At 28.8% G+C, this 21962-nt stretch overlaps 3 protein-coding genes across 3 annotated transcripts; all 3 read left to right on the top strand.

Annotated features, from left to right (window-relative positions):
• Positions 1 to 7790: 7790 nt before the first annotated feature.
• Positions 7791 to 10724, top strand: LOC119682638 (mitochondrial import inner membrane translocase subunit Tim17-B). Its single transcript, XM_038096124.1, has 5 exons — positions 7791 to 7906; positions 8318 to 8579; positions 8682 to 8839; positions 9812 to 9989; positions 10050 to 10724. Exons 3-5 carry the CDS (start codon positions 8696 to 8698, stop codon positions 10247 to 10249), a joined length of 522 nt encoding a protein of 173 aa, XP_037952052.1. The 5' UTR covers positions 7791 to 7906; positions 8318 to 8579; positions 8682 to 8695; the 3' UTR covers positions 10250 to 10724.
• Positions 10725 to 12046: 1322 nt separating this feature from the next.
• LOC119676009 lies at positions 12047 to 13767 on the top strand (the record flags this gene model as incomplete). The annotated part of the gene is made up of 2 exons (XM_038087231.1): positions 12047 to 12654; positions 12717 to 13767. Coding segments are annotated over exons 1-2 (1659 nt in total), but the record flags the coding sequence as incomplete, so codon positions are not given.
• Positions 13768 to 15866: 2099 nt separating this feature from the next.
• Positions 15867 to 20392, top strand: LOC119684164 (spermidine synthase). The gene is made up of 2 exons (XM_038098132.1): positions 15867 to 16146; positions 19617 to 20392. Exons 1-2 carry the CDS (start codon positions 16013 to 16015, stop codon positions 20350 to 20352), a joined length of 870 nt encoding a protein of 289 aa, XP_037954060.1. The 5' UTR covers positions 15867 to 16012; the 3' UTR covers positions 20353 to 20392.
• The last annotated feature ends 1570 nt before the right edge of the window (positions 20393 to 21962 follow it).

Genomic DNA, 21962 nt, shown 5'->3' with positions numbered 1-21962 from the left:
TATATATATTATAATTTAAATTAAAGTTTTCAACAGCAAATTTAACTTAAATACTAAAATTAAACTTTGAACATATTTTAGGTCTTATCAATGGAAAAGATTTTTTGTTGAATTTTAGAGAGGGACAGAAAATAACAGTTATTTCAAAAATTTTAAAAAAAAAAAGCAGGAACAAAACTCATAGTGTCTAAACTCATATTTAAGTATATAGTTATAATTCTAACAACTTTTATCCTTAATATTATGCATTCTTTTTATGTATGACCGTTTTAAAATAAAACTTAAAAAATAATAATTAAATTTGCTTTATATTATATTTATCAAAAATAATTATTATCGTGTGCCTTTTTTTCACGCACAAATTACTCTTACACTCTACTTTTTATTTTAAAACGCAAAAATAACTGTTATTTTTGCATTAAAAATATGAAAATCAAGAATAATTTTTATTTTTGAAAACAAAGTCATACGGCATGCTGGATATTTTTAAAAATGACATTATAAAATGCATTTTCCATGTAAGACAGTTCTTTTTGTAATTTTATACAAAATGTATTAAAGAGTTGGTGCAGATAAAGATTTAGTTCAGTTTTTTGTTTCTGTACAGAAAACAATATAAAAACCAAAAGTAACTTTTTACGTCACCAACCCTTAAATACATTTTGTATGAAACTACAAAAACAACTAACTTACATGAAAAATACATTTTATATTTTCGTTTTTAAATTATTTTAAAATAAAATATTTTTTATTTTATTTTTTTTCAAAAATAAAAGATATTCTTGATTTTCATGTTTTTAACGCAAAAACAACAGTTATTTTTGCGTTTTAAAATAAAAAGCAGAGTATAAGAGTTATTTGTGCGTGAAAAAATAAAAGGCACATAATAATAATTATTTTTGATGAATCTTCTATATATATAAAAGAAAGATGTGTTTTTGTTACACCACTTATAACTCAAGAACGGCTGAACCGATTTAGCTGAAAATTGGCAGGGAGGTAGTTTAAGGCCAGGAGAAGGATATAGGCTGAACCGATTTAGCTGAAAATTGGCAGGGAGGTAGTTTAAGGCCAGGAGAAGGACATAGGATACCTGTTTATCCCGTTCACGACAAAGTAGGTTTTGAAATTATCAAATTTTTGATATAAGAAAATATTTTATTAAAATTTAACAGATAGAAATATAACTTAGTTAATGTGTTTTTAAAAGTTGTATTAGATCAATATAAGTTTGTGTTGCAATAAATATCGTTTTTAATCAATAAAACTACCTGGTTGTTGCAAACTCAACAAAATAAATAATTAACAATTACAATGTATGGTATGGTTGAAAATTTGAGTTTTTAGTTTTTTAATAATGCCACGACCAAGACGATCGAATCTTTCCCGACAAAGCCGTAATGCAAGAAGAATACGAAATACTGCAAATTTAAGGACTGAAGGTCGAGCGAACAACAGAGGTCAACAAATAGATAATTTGCGATGTGTACTAAAATACACAAATAAATTATGAATGATTAATGTAGGTATTTTTTTTTTTTGTATTTTTTCCAATTAAAAAAAAACTGCTTATTTATTGCCTTTAAGGCGGAACAGAGTTCGCCGGGTCATCTACTAGTATAATATAAAGTAAATTTAATTCTTATTTTTTGAGTTTTATTTTAAAATGTGAATAATAACAGTTACTAGTATAAAGTGATTTTAATTTTTTTAATGATAACTGTTATGGTCCCTGATTTAACAATTTCTTGTGCAACTATAGGATCTTTGAGCTAATAAAGTTAATTGTAACATAGTCAATAAATTTTGTCATATTCGAAATAGATACAGCACCACACATCTCTAAACCTCATGTACAAAATACGATATTCAAGATTTTTGATTTGTTAACTCCTGCAAATTTTTGAGTTTTAAGCCATGTTTCATAGTTGCTGTATATGTCATATGTTATTTTTACTCAATGAATAATTTGGAACTTTAAATTAATTAATTTTAGTGTAGTAACATCAGCCATGGCAAAAGCGTCCAGTAAACAAAGATTTCAATAATGAATTAGGAGCTGTGTATTATCGTTTATATACGATCGTATCACCTGATGTGGGACAATCAGCGTCGCTTTAAGAGAATTAGCGTGCAGCCAATATATGGATCTGGTACTTGGATCTTTGAACAAGTGTTGCTTACTGCTTACCAATCTTTGAGGTGAAATATGGTCATGAAGAATAATATGGCGTTTATATGGCGTTTACATTGGCCGAAAATGGCTCATTTTGGTCAAAAATCGAAAATGAGTAGCGAATGGCTCATTCTTGCATATAAAATTTCAAGTGCGAAAATGAGCAATTTTCTCACATTCTGTATGAAAGACGTTCGAATGCATTCCACATATGTTCCAAATGCAAGGGAATCCATTGAACATACCCTAAATAAAAGCTTTTCATGGCATTTTCACAGTTTGAGAAAGCTGTTTTTGACATATTTACAAAAAAAGGTAAACAAATGTTTGGTGGTTGCATTTTCTTGAAAACGATGCACCTCTTTTTAGAACTTCTACTTCCCAAAAGGTAATTAATCGCAGTTAAAAATATGTTTTAAGTTTATATTGTAAGGTTTGAAAGCATATTTAATCTTCATGCAATATTTTTTTGGCACAGGCCAAAATCAAATCAACAAGCAAGTTGAAAAATCAGCTGTTTGAAATGAAACAAACGAATTACAACGAATGTAAACACTTTCAAATGGTTCATTCAAAATGAGCCATTTTCGGCCAATGTAAACGCCATATAAGATTATGTGCTCTTAAATGATGTAACGGCTTGTTGCTATATTTGGAGTTGTTGTACCGAATTTATTTTTTAGTGAAATCAATGGCCATCAATAGAGCGACAGGATGCGCTCTAATAGATTTAATAGAAAAAATCTCTTATACTCTTTCTTGTAGCAATAGAGCAAATTTTTATAAGTTCCATCGAGAGATTGAAACTTAAAATGTAAGGATTGAGAGAGTTGAACCCACTAAAACCACATCTTAGCGGTGAATGGAGAAAATTTCCACAGCATTGTGGAAACTTCATTCCAGTAATAAATGGAGAGAGATTAAAGCAAGAGGCTTAATACCTAGCAGGATAGGTTTATCTAAGAAATTTTAACAACCAAATAAGAATTTATATGCAAATTAAACACACCAAGTTGATACTTCGTGTTTATGTTTTATGTCATTTCTTCATATATTTACTTGCAAAAATATATTCATATGTATGTATATACATATGTGGGTTCGTGGCTACTTTTTGTCTTAACGAAATAAGAATATAGAGGAAATTATTGTTATTCTTGTCCTAAAGAGCATTAATAGTTGCGTTTCAGCAAACATGATCCGCTCAATTTTGCATGCAAAACAAAACAATGGGGTGAACCAGCAATTGATCTGGTTCAATGTGGAATGTATGTAAAAAATAAAAGTGGAACGTATTTCAATGCAAATGAGGTTGGCAATGTGATGCAACGGTGAAGTAAAATTATAAACAAATCTTCATTTATATTTATTTATTATTGATTTTATTTATTTATTATTTATTTTATGTACTTATTCATTTAATATGTCATTATTATTTATTTTTTTGTTTAAAAAAAATGTTATAATCTTTAATTACTTTAATTATTTACGTTTTATTATTATTGAAAAAGTGTTGTTTGATAATTTATTAAAATCAATTAATTTGAAATGAATATATAAAAATTAAATTGAATACATTTATTTAATTAAAACAGAACAATACATAGGCAACCAGGCTCTCCAACATACACGTTTATAAAAAAACCATTTTCATCGCAAACTGCCTGCAAGATTAAGCTATAGTCATGCTTCCTTTTGAAATAAGCCTATTTGCTATGGTGTGGTGCATTTATTTTTACGTGTGCTGTCTATGCAACCAATTACGAACGGGAATTTTTTCGACGGTTCCACTTTTGCATTATTATCAAGTGCGTATTTTATAAATTAGATTCCAATTGATATAAGTTAAACACTAATCCTTTCAATTATTCTCCATATAAAAGCTTTTGGTATGCCAAAACAAATACCAAATTCGCGAAAATTATTCATATGTGCCATATATCACAAAAATATATAAATTTTCTTCATTGCTCTCGACCAATTGTGACCACCACGGTTATTTTGTATTTGATGACTGGAATTTATTAACAAATCTATTATAATATGAAATATAATTAATATATAGCAATTGTATTTTTTATGCGCAAATATCAATCAAATAATTATTAAAGGAAAATAATTGATTGTTTCCACAAAATTTCCACTATATCCATGCTGATGCACTTCATTCCTTGAGCTTAATACACTTGAACTAGTATTTAAAATGGGAATGGAAGAGTCAGTTTCGCTCAACGATTCTAATAAAATCTACAATTTTCATTTATTTACTATCTAATTAAATTTAAGTTTTAAAGTAAATACTAAATAAAAACTTATATTTAATACTTCAGACATTGCAACAGATTTTATTTTTTTTTTATTTTTTGATTTTTTGTTTTTTTTTTAGACTTTTCTTACTCATTTTTTTAGCGCCAAAATTATTCACATAAATCAAAAAATTTTGTACACAAACCCAACTGGCATAATTCATACGTTGCCAATTACTTTTATACGTGATCCGTATTGTTTCAGCAAAGATGATCCAGATCATTGTTTGCTGAAACGCAGCTAATATTTATATATGAATTTGCTATCGTTGGCCTGACAACTGTACTTAAGCAATACTTTAATTTGATCTTTTAATGCTTTTTGGACAATTATATGAAGTACGCATGCGGACGTAAAAAGCAGTGATACCGTGAAATTAATCTGATACATTATCAAGAACATATATGTATGTAATAAAATGAAAATATGTTAAATAAATAAAACATTGATTATTTTGTTATTTTCTGGCCATACGGAAGGAATGTTCGTTATAAGTGGGTATTTCAGATAATTCACCATTCAGGAAGATCAGAGTTGTTCCCATAAAGTATGAGTGCATGACTTCTCTATATTTAGATAACCATGGGACTTATTTACAATAACTATACTTATGCTTATACTTTGAGTAGAACCAAATTGCAAAAAACTAACACTCATTCCTCCGGAGGCTTGTTGAAATCCAGTCAAACAAATACAAACCAAATCCACACCTTAGGGTGCACTTGCCTCGATCGGAGATAGATATGACTGCACTTTAGTATATCAAAGAGAACGAGAATCTCTGACCCACCGACAATTAATCAACCGGTATTGCCTCTGCTCAAAAATAATAAAAGTTCGACTAATCAGTGGATAAAATTGTATAACTTTCTCGCTCCAAAACTTGGCTACCTGTTATCGCAAATTATTGTCGTCCTTAAAGCAACACTGACCTGCCAACTCAAGAAAGACTTTTGTGAGGGTCTCGTAGTTCTAAATGAATTTTTAATTCATGAACATGCTTCTGATAATCGAATAAGCTACAAATTCAGCATCATCTCCTCAAAATACAGAGACAATGATATTTTGTCTTCCGAACTGGTAGGCGAAACTTATAATGGAATGGTATTGTACCGATTAGTCTAACCGATATGAAAACACTCTAAATCCTTCAAGACACTCACTTTACAACTAGTAAGGGCTGTTTGCATTATATACCCATGCAAGTCGGCTCATTTTCTCTGGATGACCCTTCTTTTTTTTCTGTGACCAACGCTCAAATTATAGAAACCTTTAAGCCATATGAATCCGCAGCTCCAGATGGGGTTATACCTGCTGATATTGAACATGCTTAGACCAGAGGTACTTTTATAGAATATAGCGGTGAATGCACGGCTCAGACCTTTCGAATAACCTAGATGTAGCGTTATAGCTTACCCTATTGCTATCGCTGCATAGGGTAAATTTACTCAGGTCTTGTGTAATATTAATAACTTTGCGTTTGTCACAATGACATGCCGTAGTGAATTACAGTCTTGGACTTAACTCAACAAAAACGAGGGCTATATTTTTCACTAGAGGGTATAAAATTCCCTCGTTTTCTTTTCTCAAGGTAAAAAGCAAATCATTTAGGTTAAGCACAAATATCAAATATTTGGATCTCATACTTATCTCTAAACTCAGCTGGAAGGCTAACTTGGCTAAAAGACTCCGTAAAACTACATGTGCTCCTTACTAGCTGCAGACTCAATGCTACCTCTGGCTGATCCGGAATATATATAGGGAACACTATCATACTCAATCAGGATTTACCTCATTTCACTACATTTCTTCCAAATCAGACCTCGATCTGACTTCCAAAATAAATGAAAAATCAGCAGTGGTCATTGCCTTTACAGTGTTGGCAGAATTACTTTTAAATAGAATTACATCAAAGTAGAAGTAATTTACTACGCAGACGAGTTGCAGCGATATAAATATCGTAATCTTTCTAGGAAGTCAAGCTGATATCAAATCTCTAGCAAGTGGTACAGTTACAACAATTCGAGAACGCCGATCTCCTGTTATGAGCTAGCTAGGCGTGCCGCTTTTCAACTTTCATGGGTACCTGGACAGATGGACATTTTGTCCAACTGCAAGACAAACAAGCTTACAAGACAGACAGTCTCCTCCCTAACATTAATTTCATAGACACTGATATCCTAATGCAACGAGCAAGCTGACAATCAGACATATACATATACATGAGTATAACTAAACAAACTTGAACAGATAAATACACCTATCAGATCTGTAGATCGACCTAGTAGAAATTGGAAAAAAACGTACCAGTCGGCTACTTCAACTTAGGCGCAACCTGCTCAGCTTGACCTCCAAGCCTAATTTAAGCAGACATTTGATAAGCCTAGCATATCAAAAACGTTTTATAACTCAATTTTGGGCATGACACAAATATTCATGGCTCTATCTGAGAAGATAAATTGAAGAAATCATACGTTAAGTTCATATGTTTTTGTGGCATGCTAGTTTTCTGTTACTCGTATTCGTAAGAGCATGTGCAACACCAGCTAAGATCCAAATACACATACACATATATATGCATTGTTAAACCTAATGTCTTATATATATTACTAAATACAAATAAGAATATAAAATGTAGTAATTGATGCAGTTACTAAATATTTAATAATATAACAGTACCAAGCACGGTGACTAAGATTGTTTCAAAAACATTTTATAATGATTGAGTGATTATTTTTCGAAAATGGTAAGTTATCGAGGAACAGCATTCACATAACAAATTTGCAGTAAAATCGAGATTAGACATATATTGACTATAGGACGTATGCTACATGTAAATGAACAAGTCGAAATAATTAATCGAACAATTTTATCTATGATACTTCTATCAACAGTCAAAGACAATTGTTGGACAATTGTTGAAGTTTCTGCAAATAATACAACACGCGTTGCCGACATAAAAACATTACCAAAAACGGCAGTACAGCGAATAAACCAATAACACCAGCAAACTAAAGAATGACATTAGCAAGCTAATACAACGTCAAGATAAGATAATATTGCTAGAAAACGTTATAAAGGGAAATTGCAAAATATTAAAAAATTGTGTAATGATATTCGTTGAAAAAATGCCAAGCAGTCGACGTAAGCATCAGCGTTCATTGATTTATGGTATAAACATGATGGTTTAAATGCAAAGTGTGTTTTGCTTTCAGAGAAAGCAAATTTGACTGACAGTTACAGTGAGGTAGCTGCCATAGGAAACGATAGATTTAAGAGATCTGACAATCTTAAAATATAAATGTCAAGAGAGGTATTCAGTTTAGTTTGCTGTTGAACGGCGTGCAAAGTGACAGAAAGTAACAATGCGTTGGGTTCATAGTTGGCGTTAAGTGCTTATGTTCAACTAACATAAGTGTACAGGTGGTTGAATTAAATTATTTTGAAACTGTCTGCAACTATAAAATTTTTACTATCCAAATATACAGGCTAGACAAAATTTCTCACTATGTCTTTTTAAATATAACATATTTAAACATAAATGCATGTAAAATAATCTTTTATATTAAACGGCACTTTAAAAATATTTGTTTTAAAAATTTCACCACTAATAATTTTGAGATATTTATTTAAATGTAAATATTTAGAAAATTTATATCATATATTACATGAATTTATTATATATTATATTTACATGAATTTATATTAGATATAGGTTATCGATTCTATATGTAATACTTTCAATACTTTGTTTAATACGAAATGTATATAATGTAAGTTATGCTTTCTGATAATATTTTAATCAATTTTTTCGTACATTTCCATTCTTTTAAGGTATTCTATAACGACATTATCAAAAATTTTACGCCGTATAAATTTTGACACAGTAACGAGTAATCGTTTGCAGTTAAAGTAGTTCATTGCAAATGACAATTCTAAAAACGTTCAATAATATGATTTTTACGTGTTCCTTATGATTGGAATAAAAGTTCTTAAAAGTTATTTGCTACAAAAAATATAGAAAAATTTTAAAAGTAAATTCCATTTAGGACTTATAAGAAATAACGATCTGAACACGTTTAACAAACCGTATTACGTAAGTAACGTTCTAAAAAAGTCGATCATGTGAAATAGATTCAGTATTACATTTGTGTTATGCTAAAGTTTTACTAATGAAAATATATACAAAATGTTACAGACATATATATCACAATGGAAGAGTATGCCAGAGAGCCATGTCCTTATCGAATTGTCGACGATTGCGGCGGTGCTTTTGCTATGGGATGTATTGGGGGAGGCATATTTCAAGCCATAAAGGGTTTCAGAAACGCACCTTCTGGTATAAGCAAAAGAATGGTAAATATTTTACATAAAATTCTTTCAATTAATCATTTTTAAACACATTCTATATGTAAAATGTACATGTCACGTTGTACTTCCTATAAAAATATAATCTTAGTTTTTTAGGTTTTGTAGCTTTCTAACCTCAAAAATTTTTACCTTACCCCTACAAATTAATAAACAATTCGATTTTAGATAATTCTCTTTATAAAATATTGCTTTCGTTACATAAGGATATGTGAATAAACAATTCAATATTTTATTATCTCTCCAAAATATTGCCTTTAGTATACAAGGGTATTTTTTTTATCATCAATAAACAATATTTTTTAAAACGTTGAAAATGATTAAAAAAATGTTCGAGCAATATGATAAAGTTTTGGAAATAAATGTTTTTGTGCTATTGTAACCAAAAACAGAATAAAGGAGCACCTTGGTATACATCCCTAAGCTACTCAACATCTTTAGAGAAAGAAGTAATGAAAATTCATTAAATTACTACTTACATACATATGTACATGATATGTAGTAGGTATGATAGGTCTGGTATGGTATGATATTTTATAAAATATCAATATGGTGAGTTGAAAACACTAGTTTTAAAAATTTGAATTGATTCAATTATCAACTATTTGGTGCACGAAATTTTAATTCATCGACTTTAAGCTGAATAATTAGGCGCACTTTTTTTCGTTCTCAAAATAAAATATTTCACTTAAATACTTTTTATTAATTTCTGTCACTCGCATACGTATTTTCATACGTAAATCTATAATTAAATGAAGTAATTTAATTCGTTGTAATAATTTTAAAAAACTTATCTTTTTACATATTTTTTAAACTCTATATTTTATGTTATCAGTCATGAACTGAATTTTTCCTGATTCTTAAATTTTTGAATGTACATATTTATAATTATTCCATTATAATGTAAAATCTTTACATTATTCTTGTATTTTTTAAAATATATAAAATTTTGTATTCTAGATCGGAAGTTTGTCGGCTATTAAAACGCGTTCTCCCGTCATAGCTGGAAATTTTGCAGTTTGGGGAGGTATGTTTAGTACAATAGATTGTACACTGGTTCATTATAGAAAGAAAGAAGATCCATGGAACTCTATTATTAGTGGTGCTGCAACTGGTGGTATATTAGCTGCAAGAAATGGTAAAAAGATTTGTATAAGTTTACAAATTTAATTTATAAAAATAAATTTATTTTTAATAGGAATACCTGCTATGGCTGGAAGTGCAATTATTGGTGGTGTACTTTTAGCATTAATTGAAGGAGTTGGTATACTATTTACACGTCTTTCTGCTGAACAATTTCGTACTCCTGGTCCACCGTCTGAAGATCCTGCTGCCTTGGGAGATCCTTCAAAAGTGTTTTCGTTTGGCCAATCTTCAAGCCCAGGAGAATACCAATAAATTATAAGTTTATATTTCAAAATTGTAACTTTTTAAAATACGAAATTTATTCTAAGATATATTTAATTTTTTTAGTGACGTATATACATTTAAAAAAATCTAATTACATTGTGTTTATTGTATCCTAAGAAGATTAACTAAAATCTGGTATGGCATTAGTGACAATATACCATACATTAGTACATAGTTTTACCTGATAATTTGATTTTGAAATAGTTTTGTATAGTTAATACTTTAGTTAAATAATTACAGAAAGTAGTGCTTAATATTACATTGAAAAGTGTATCTAATAAGTGTTTTTAAATTAGAATTTATTTGTTATATATCTACTGTATTGATTTTCATACAAGCACCGAAGCTACCCTCCATTTTACTATCAGTGTACTCTATTACACTCTAAGCGCAAATACATTAATTATCTCTGTTCTATTATTAGAAGAAATTACTAAATATATATAATTTTATAAATTTATTTTTGTGTTAAATGAAAATAAAACTAGAAATTAAAGTAGCAATAGTTTTCATAATAGATTTATTTAGATTTTAATTGTTGCTATAGTGCTAGTTGGAGCTCATCAGTATGAGTATTCTCTTACAACTATCATCTATGCTTTAGATTTTTCGAAAATTTTTTTGCTGTGTGACTGTTTGCTTTTGATATACATAATTGAGATATGCATAACATTTAAAATAATCACATAATGTGCATAACAGTGTTGAAAGTGTAAAAGTTTAAATTTGTATATAAATTTCGCATTACATTTTACATAATTAATGGATTTCTATGTATTCAATATGAGATAAAAAGGGTTAGTGGTTAGTTGTAATTTATTCATTTATTCAATTCTCTAGGTATATGCATAAGCGAGCATAATACGATAACAGCTATTAACGGGCATAATAAAAACATAAAAGCAACGCTAATCCACGGGCTGTGCGTCTTTGTTAGAGTTAATCTTTTGGGTCAACAAATATAGTTTTCAACTAATTAATTTTTAAAAACTTTTCTATGTAAATAAACTTTTGTTCACATAAGACATTTATTATTAACGTTGCAATACCATTAAATTAGAATTTGTTTTCTTTAGATAAGGAGCTGATAGGTTTGTGAAAATACTATAACTGTGTTTGGTTTCTGGGTTTGCTTTGGTTGTAGGGGAAATTATTGTATTTAATATATTTCGTATATCTCCAATTACTTTGTCAGACAATTTTTATAATATTTTTGCGATCAAAAAAAAATTTTTATTAACGTTTTTGTATTCCTTACAAGTTTATAAGTCAAATGTGCGATAAGAATAACTATAGAATAGTATACCAATTTTGTAAATAAAGTTGACATGTATTTACATTAAATTCTTCTACAACAATATTACAATTTTTATATTTATTATATTGATAAGATTTTTATTTATTAAAATCCTGTACAAACGCTTTCTATAAATACAAAAAATATTCACGAAGTGACACTGAATAAATAAAATACAATCAAAAATCATACAAACATTTCATATATGACAAATAATGAAAGAAAATGTATAAATATATACCTACTTATGTTTAAGTCATAATAGATACATTTATCAAGATGTAAAGACTGTAATATTTTTGTATAAAAGGCAATCCTTTGAGGTAATTGAGGCGACGGTAGAAATTTTTTCTAACATGAAGTTTTTAGAGTTTTCTATTTTACTTTTAGCAGCTAACGCCTTGAATGGATTGGAATATAAAATTATTTCTAATATAAATTCTGTTAATTTATTAACAACACATAACACAACTATTTTACAACGAGTTATGGCTAATATTGATTACTTAAACGTTTATATAAAACACTCAGATTTATTTAATAATAAGTTAATACAATTTATATTAAATGAAAGCAGGCTGCCTATTCAAATTTTAAACACTGCAAACTTCGAAAATGTAATACTTCATTATCATCAAAGACATCGTTTATTTGTCGTTACCACCAATGATTTGAGCTATATATTAAATAAATTTACGGTTAAATCGGGAACATTTATATGTGTTCTGTTAGATGAACCTGATAGCGAATCTCTCTCATATTTGGCACAGCAAATTTGGATAGATAAGGCTATTTTTAAAATATATTACTTTACACCGTCTAATACCGTTTTCTTTAATCCTTTTGCAAAAAGGAATAATAGTTTTGGTTCATTAGTCGATGCAAATACTAACAACATAAATGATATATTTAAGAATTTAAATGGATATGCTTTGCGAGTTTATATATTTGATTCAGTTTATTCAAATATTATTGGAGACAATACGCTTAAAGCAATTACTGACGTAAAAGGAGTGGATGGAAATATAGCAAAACTCATGAGCCATAAAATGAACTTTTCCATGTTGTTACAATGGCCTGACGATGAGTTTTTCGGGTACGTTTTCTACATACAAACTTAACTATTTATTAACATATTTATTTCTTTCACTTGAGTAGATATCGTTTAGAAAATAAATCTTTTAATGGTGCCATAGGACGTGTATTACGAAACGAAGCCGATATAATTTTTACTGGATTTTTCATTAAAGATTATCTAACAAATGAAATACAATTTTCAGTTTCTGTATATGCGGATAAGTTGTGTTGTTATGTAAGAAGTGCAAATCGAGTACCACAATCCATTCTTCCTATATATGCTGTGGACATGGACGTATGGTTTGCTTTTCTTCTAGCCGGTTCAGTATGTCCATTTTTCTGGATGGCATTGCGATGGTTAAATTTATACCTTCAAATAAAAGTTATAAGCCCAATTAAATATTCACTTCGTTCCAAAATTCAGTATACTCATATATATATCAATACTTGGGTTGTATGGGTCAGATTAGCAATTGTATCGTTTCCACCGTTTCATTCTGAACGAATGTTCGTTATATCATTATGTTTAGTAAGTGTTATATTTGGAGCAATTCTTGAATCTTGTTTAGCAACAGCTTATATAAGACCATTTTATTATAAAAATATAAATACAATGGATGAGTTAAATGAAGCAAAATTAAAAATTTATATCAAGCACGCCGCAATGAGAGACGATTTATTTTATGGACATAGTTCGCCCATTTATCAAAATTTAAATAAAAAACTTTTTCTTGTTGGAGAAACGGAAGAAAGATTAATTACGATGATGGCAAAACGTGGAGGATTTGCTGCGGTAACAAGATTATCATCTCTATATCTAGATGATATTCGTTACTTTATAACAAAAAAACTTCATTTGATTCCTGAATGCCCTAAGCATTATCACATTGCTTTTGTATATCCGAAACACTTTCCTTTACAGGATCCATTAGATTTATGGCTACTTAAGCTACTGCAAGCTGGTTTGATTGACTTTTGGGTAAATGAAATGAAACATAAGGCTAAAATGTCACTCAACAATTTTCCTCATTACTTTGATAATTTTTCGGAAAAATGGAAAATTTTGACATTACTTGATTTACAATTACCATTTTATGTAATAATACTAGGCAATTTAGCAGCAATAATTATATTTTTAATTGAAACATGCGCTTCAATGAAAAAAATTCAATAAATATGTCTTATTGTAAAAATAATATCTTTTAATTTTCATAATCATTATTTGATATTACCACACAGTATAACTCTTCAGATAAATACTCTTATATATTTGTTAATGGAATTTTTTCTTCTTATTTTTAATGTTTATGATTTAATGATTTCACGGCTTTGGTCTTATCAATCCTTTAGTTTAAGGACTTGTTTATGTAAATTACAGTTCGGTGTTGTGGCAAATTCTAAGGGTGTGATCTTCGTACTACGGGGGGCTATCGATTTTCTTAAATATTTATGGATATTTTGGATGCCTACATATATATTGATCGTTATATTGATCGATTTATTGGCCCAAAATAAGACTAATTAAAAAAATTCACAATTGGCCTACGATAAAAGAGAGAAATAACTACATTTAAATCAGAGAAAGTATTTATCTTTGGTACAATATCTTTTTATTTTATTTTTCGTGAAATATTTATTTGCGTGAGATTAATTTTAAAAAGATATGTAGGTTAAAAATAAATAAAACTAAATAGTAATAGGTATTTTTCTCAACAGAATAATGTTTGAACTGTACAAAAAAAGGATTTTTCTGTAATAACACTATGTGACAAAAATGGAGTAATTTCTTCTTGTTTTTATTTTTCATCGTTTTGTTAGCTCAAATTTGAAAGCTATTTTTCTTCTCGGCAATTAGATTTTTGGGAAGAACGGATTAAAATTCAAAAGTTATAGTTTTAAAGGGTTAATAAAAATATTTGTTTTTAAAAATTTGAGTTTCGTGTTTTCAATAAATTTGCTACGAATGAATAGATTCACATTTTATATATCGACTTAATATATCGACTTAAAACAGTCAACTAATATGACATAGTTATTAATTACTCAGTGGGACATGTAAGACCGCACTTTGGGATTACAATAGTGGACTTCGTAATTTTGTATTTTGTACTGGCATCTCTTTACATTTTTTCTTTCTTACTCTAGTCTAGCAATTATGTTTATAAAAGCGAGTAGAGTATTAAAAATAGTGTGTTAATGTGATTATTATTATTATTATTGCATTTAATACGATAAAGTGGATATAATGTGAATTTCAACATCAAGTTTAAGTTTTGCATAAGTCATTCTTTCAAATAGAGAAACACCTCCAAAACAACATTGTTTATTTTCTTAAAAATATAACCAATTTATTGTACAATATAAGAACTTAAGTTTTGTTTACAATAATGCATACAGTAGAGTGTTAGTCTTTATTTCTACGCGGTGACTTAAAAAAGTAACACGATTTAAAGTATCATATATTTATTAAATTGTTCCCTTCATGCTTTTTCTGCTTAATCATAATTAATATTCATTTAAGTTATAAAAAAGAAAGACCAATAGTTTTTTATATCATAATTTGTTGCTCCATGGATCACAGTCGCCCAAATCACGTTCTAAATCAAGAAATATTAATTTATATTAATTCAGTAATCATTATCATTCGAAAACACAAACTAAAATATGAATGAATCAAATATGTATGTATGTATGCTAAAAACGTAAGCATGGGTAGGCGCACATGTGCTTCAGATAAACATGAAAAGTAAATCAAAACAAAAACATAAACATGTGCATGGAAATATTCAATTTACGTGGCATTTTCCGGTGAAAAAATGCTTGTAACAAAAAATTTTATTACATATGTATGTATAAAAGATTATTTGTTAAATCATATTTTGTAAATACTTTAACGGGAGAAAATAACATATAAATAAGTATATTTTGATGAAACACAGCCCATATTTATATAGAATAATATCGAATAATATTTAAAAGTAATATTCAAAAAAAAAACTATTATCGATTTATAGTAAGCTGAATAAGAGAAACAAACATCGAGTTCCAGCATACACACATGTTTCTCATATTATTAACATGAACTCGAAAACAAAAAAATTTGTATACATGGTTGAAAAGTATTATCAAATAAATACCAATAAGATTCGATTTTAACTAATACATATGCGATATTAATAAGATGAACCATTGAGTATGAACATTTATACTTAATGAAAAAAAATACTTCAGTGTAGATCAGTATATTGCTAAAAAGTAGAAAAAACATTTTTTCTTACTCTTCTCTGTGTTAAGTAGTGTTTTCATTTAGTCAATCAGTTTCTTGGAGTTAAGAGTGCTGGCGTTTGTGTTTCACGTGTTTTGGGCTTTGTTTAGATATGAGTGATATTGAAAATAATTGGTTTAGAGAAGTACAAAATGATTTGTGGCCAGGACAGTCGTTTTCACTTAAAATAAAAAAAAAGCTACATGAAGAAAATTCCAAATATCAAAACATCAAAATATTTGAAACGTATGTATTAATAAAGTTTAGAACTAATATTGTTCCATATTAATAAAAGAGTGATATATGGTATTTATATTTAATAAAAAATAACTGTTGGCGTTTACTTATATTCTTAATGTAACTATGAATAAGTAATTCACAAAAAATACATTTCTAGCACTTCAAGTATTAAAGTACAATTTACACAATAAACTGAGCCACGTGTTTATGAATAATAATAATGATAATGGCTTCCAACAATTCCACAATTAAAATTTAAAATTAATTATTTTATGTAAATTATTAGAGTTTTCTTAGGTTTCATTATTTCAGTAAGAAGCGTTTATATTAATGTCAATAATGTTAAAAAATGTTTTTCTTTGACAGAATAATTAGAATGAATGACTACAAAGACTTGTACTTTTTTGAATTAAAATGCATATCGAAATTTAAATATTATAATAAATATATTAAAGTTAGTAAATTGTAATTGTAGTGTAATAACTAATAATAATTATAATAATTAATTATAATTAATTATTAATAATAATTAATTATTATTATTATTATTATTAATTGATAAAATAATTATACAATAAATGTAAATTGTGTAAATATTAATTTATAAACGAAATATAATATATAATATAATATATAATATAATATATAATACATTAATGTAACATTAACATTAAGATTAGGTATCAATATATAAAATATGTGTTTTATAAAATCTTATCAATTAAAGAAACGCCATATAGGTATACATACTTTAGACACAATTGCTATTTTTTAAACACATTGTCAGATTTAACAACGGATTTTATATGTTAATGTTTACTATATATACTATACGTTAATTTTTTTTTTATAATTATTTATAAATACATCTGCCTTAAAGGAAATGACAATAAGTAATTGGAAGAATTTTAGTATAAAAGGATAATACGTGATATCAAATCAATATTTAACAAATTTTTTCAATGAGTAAGTTAGGAAATATGTAATAATTTTCACATTAGATCATAATATTTAGCAATTCATATGTTAATATAGTTTATTATTTTAAACATGGGTCTTTACATATTTTGTAATTTTTATATGAAAACCCCGTTCACTTGTAACTAGTCGTTTATGTTATCAATGCAAACATTGCACATATTGTGGGTGCAAGATGGGGGTGCAGTTTTTATAAAATGTTTACATTTCTTAGCATTGATATATCGAGAAATAAGCCATATATTCCAATATAGCATAGTAGAAAAAGTATAAAAAAAGTATAAAAAGTATAGATAGGTATAATTTCAGGTATAATTTCAGCAGAAACCATAGGGTTTCATATATCAAAGGAACTAATTGCGACGCAATATTATTCCTGTTGATAATATCTGCGTCATCGTATTTGAATACGTAGTAATTATTTGACATTTGCGTTTCCACCTGATGCCGTCGATGCTGCCCGGAAAATGTGTCAACATTAATTCATTGAGAAATTCCATATTAGGATCTAACTACTGTTAAGTACTCGGCTATATCCTTAGGGTCTATTCCGCAACTTTGAAAAAAATTTTGTATACACGCAAACGGAAAACTCATTTCTCACCGTAGTTTACACTTTCTTGTAAAATGGTATTCCCCAAGTGCAAGTGCGTTTTTCGTGCTGAATGTAAAATTATAACAGCTGAATGTATTTTCGACAGTTGTCAGTGAAGAAATTTGTATTTACACTGAATAAACTCAGTTATTGAAAATAAATAACTAAACAAAATGGTAGACATTTTACTAATTATAATGCGATTTTATAATAATTGTTATATTAAAAATTTTTATTTTATATTTTGATAATTTTTTTACAGTTCTTACAAAATAAGTTTCTAAATTTAATTATCGTTAGAAAATTCGATATTGATATTTGAGCAGAAACTTTTGCTGTTTTTGCTTGTTTTTTATTTTTTTACATTTTTAAAACCCATAAAAAATAATAATACATTATAATAATACATTAAATTTTGCACAAAAGTTCCTATGTTTTTTTAAAAACTTACGGCCAAATATACGGCGAATAAAATTTGAGAAAAGTGTACACTTTTTGACAGATAAACTCACTTTTCACAGTTGAGGAATATCAAAGTCAAAATGTAAGCAAATTTTTGTGTACACTTCAGATACCACAGTTGCGGAATAGACCCCCTGCTGTCAATTAAACTGGGACAGTTATTGTTGCAAGAGTAAATACCTTGTTGTGTGACAACCTTGGTCTTAAGAGGATACTGTATTTGTGTGAAGGGCTGTAAGTCCTCGTTATATTCGACTTCACTGAAGTTAGCTTTATTGTAAAAGGTGTCGATTTATCTAGGATAAGAAGAGAGGGTTCGACGGATGCATTATGGAGAAAAATAGCGTCATTGGGATGTCCATCTGTGTGGCACGCAAGAAGGTATTGCTAGGACGCCAGTTAATTATATTCTTTTTTAAGAAGCATATTTGATTCAACATGAAGATTTGGGAGTCTGGTAGTTTAGACATATACCTATAAGTTGAAAAGGATCGGTAGGAGCACGCTGCACTGGGGAACACCTTGTTTTAATTTCTTGGCTTTTGACATTTTATCTCTAAATTCAACGAAAGATGATCTGCCTATGAAATAACTGCAGAGTTATCGTTTTGTGAAATTAGGGATAAATATTACAACCAAGTCATTTAACAAGATGCTACGGAAAACTGCATCAAATGTCTTTGCGAGATCAAGACTAACTAGCAAAGTGCGTTTACACGGTCAACTTTGGTTTAGGTTATTGGAGCTTTAAGTTGTGATCTCGAAAATAGGGAAAGTGATGCTGTGATGTTTGCGCAATCCATGTTGATGAGGAGCTAAATCGTTTTAACGTCGTTTTAACCTTTCCTACAGGTGTGAACCGCTGGACTGAGTGCGGTAGTCTATTTCTGACTATAAAATCAGTCCAAAATTCACTACCATTTGGATGCAGCTGTAGAAGATATCACTGTTTGCACTTTTTGCGCAACTTTGTCTTGCCATCGCATTTCCTTAATGGCGGTGACGTCAGCCCTGCATTTTTGAGACCACCCTTCAGTTGGACGTAAGCGTGTTACCTATAGATGGTTTGGGCATTTCAGATGTATATCCGTAATTATCGTCCTTCGTTCGAGGTCGTTAAAATTCGGTTTTCAATTCCTAAGTATTATGTTTTTTAGTGGCGTCTGGCGACAAACCCTGTATACAAATCAATCTGTAAGTCCTGAAAAGGTTCATTTAACGTAAAAATCAAAAATATGAAAGCTTCACTCCTTGACAATACATAACATAAAACAGAATTGAGTAAACTGCAAAAATTCTGATTAGAAAAAATTTTTTACCATATACTTACCTCTCTTTAGTATCATCTGTGGAATATATATTTATATCAATATTGTGCTCTTTTATATCTATATTTATACATTTGCTTCCAATTTTTCACTAATAATATATATTTTTTAAGGGAAACTTATGGAACTTGCTTGGCTTTGGACAACATCATTCAATGCACATCTCGAGATGAATTTTCCTATCAGGAAATGATTTCTTTTCTTCCTCTATGTATACACCAAAAACCTCAAAAAGTGTTGATTGTTGGTGGAGGAGATGGTGGCGTTGCACGTGAAGTGGCTAAACATCCATTAGTTGAAGAAATTCATCAAGTCGAAATAGATGATAGAGTAGTAGAACTTTCGAAACAATATTTACCAAATATGGCTTGTGGTTTCAAAAGTCCAAAATTAAAATTAACTATTGGAGATGGTTTTGAGTACATGAAGGCTCACGAAAATACATTTGATGTTATCATAACGGACAGCTCTGATCCAATTGGACCAGCTATTTCCTTATTTCAAGAAAATTACTATAAATTAATGAAAACTGCTCTTCGGCCCAATGGGATCGTTTGTGCACAAGGAGGTAGTTTTTGGCTGGATTCTGAAAACATTAAAAATACAATGAAAAATAGTAGCAAATACTTTAAAACGGTTAAATACGCTGTAACTTCTGTACCGTCTTATCCATGTGGTCATATTGGCTTCGTTATTGCAAGCGATGAAGATAATGTCAATTTCATTTCTCCAGTACAAAAATATAATTCATCAGAACTGGATTTAATGGGATTAAAATATTATACATCGAATGTACATTCTTCAGCTTTCGCTTTACCGCGTTGGATTGAAAAATATTTATATGAATAAATCGTGATGTGATGTAAAATAAATTTAAAACAATAACAAATGAACACAAAATACATTTACATGTCAAGATTTTTATATAAATTTTTTGTTTTTCTTACTATTACAAAAAGTAGATTTTTATTAAGAATACAGCATAATAATAGATGGAAGAAATCCATAATTTTTTGGTGAAATTGAAGATTTATTTACCATAGTTAGAATGATCCGATTCAGATCAAATATACGCCGTTAACAAAGCAGTTCTGAATTAAGTGTTTTTCCGAAGGGGAGCAGCTCATAGTTTATAATTCCCTGAAATTACCACCAAACACCATTCTGGCTTGGTTCCTTCCCTCTTGTAAATGGGATTGGACGAGTGGAAATTGCTGATTAAAAAGAGGACAAGATCATATTCAGAGTCGAGTTGAATCAGAAACCTTATGATTATATTTAACTGAATATTTTAGACATATTAATAATGTGTTCTGGATTGAAACTACTAAAATGCATTAATTTAAGCATGATATAGACGATGCTACATATCTACACACCAAGTATGAAGTTCAAGTATGCGCTTTACTATACACTTGAAACGAGGAATGCATACTTTATTTTAATTTATTTTCTACAGCGTACTAAACAATAGCAGAGCAAGTAGAGTACAAAATAGTAATCGAAATTGAAGGAATTGATATGATGATAATAACAATATGTTATTTATTTCATTATATAAAGATTTCATATTTCTTAGAATTAACTAAAATTATTTTTAATTTAATTCTTTAAAATGTTGCATTTTAATATTTTTATTCACAAAATAATTTTTAAAATATATAAACTTCTTTAATAATTGTTTGTAGCACTTTTTTTCGAATTTGCTTCTTTTAAAGAAAATAAATGTCTACAACTTTTTCAATTATTTTACAATTTTTTTCCGCGATTTTTGCTCGTTCGACGCTTACCAAAATTCTTGAATTATGAGAAGTCTGCAGATTTTGATATACACAAGCAGACATGTGTGCAGACTTAACAAATAATTGAAAAGTTTTAATTTTAACGGATACATGTCTCAGACCGAAATTTGGTATGCAATCTTGAATATAGACGGTGTGATCTTGTAGCACGCATACCTTGTCTGCAAACATGTAGCACTGTCTATATCCTGCTTTAGTGCACACCTAACCGCTTCGGCAAATCAACATTTTTAATTCATATGCATGCAGTTGATATTCGAATAGAACAGAAAATTACTCTCATACAATTCCCACTATATAAATCTCTATTTCTAATATTACAAACAAGAGCACACGCACATTATTTTGTTCATTTTTCTGTTTAGCATAACTAACGACAGAAATTTGTAAAATGCAGTTGCAACGTATTAATGTGCGTCCAACTTTTCCGCACACATAATTGGCTAATTCAATCAATTAGCTTTTCTTAGCTGCTATAATTGGAAATGTAATAAATAATATTAATTCTTGATAAAATTATATATATTATTTGAGATTTTGCAAATAATGTTAGGGTGTGCGTCGCACACCCCCGCACCTTAGTCACTGCACAATAGGTTTCTGACTTTAGCGAAAGAAAGTGCAGAATACACTTCGGCTGCAATACCTGTGATCGTA

Source organism: Teleopsis dalmanni, chromosome 2, assembly GCF_002237135.1.
Source record: "Teleopsis dalmanni isolate 2A chromosome 2, ASM223713v2, whole genome shotgun sequence".
Taxonomy (NCBI): domain Eukaryota; kingdom Metazoa; phylum Arthropoda; class Insecta; order Diptera; family Diopsidae; genus Teleopsis; species Teleopsis dalmanni.
This window is presented reverse-complemented; position numbering and strand designations above follow the sequence as displayed.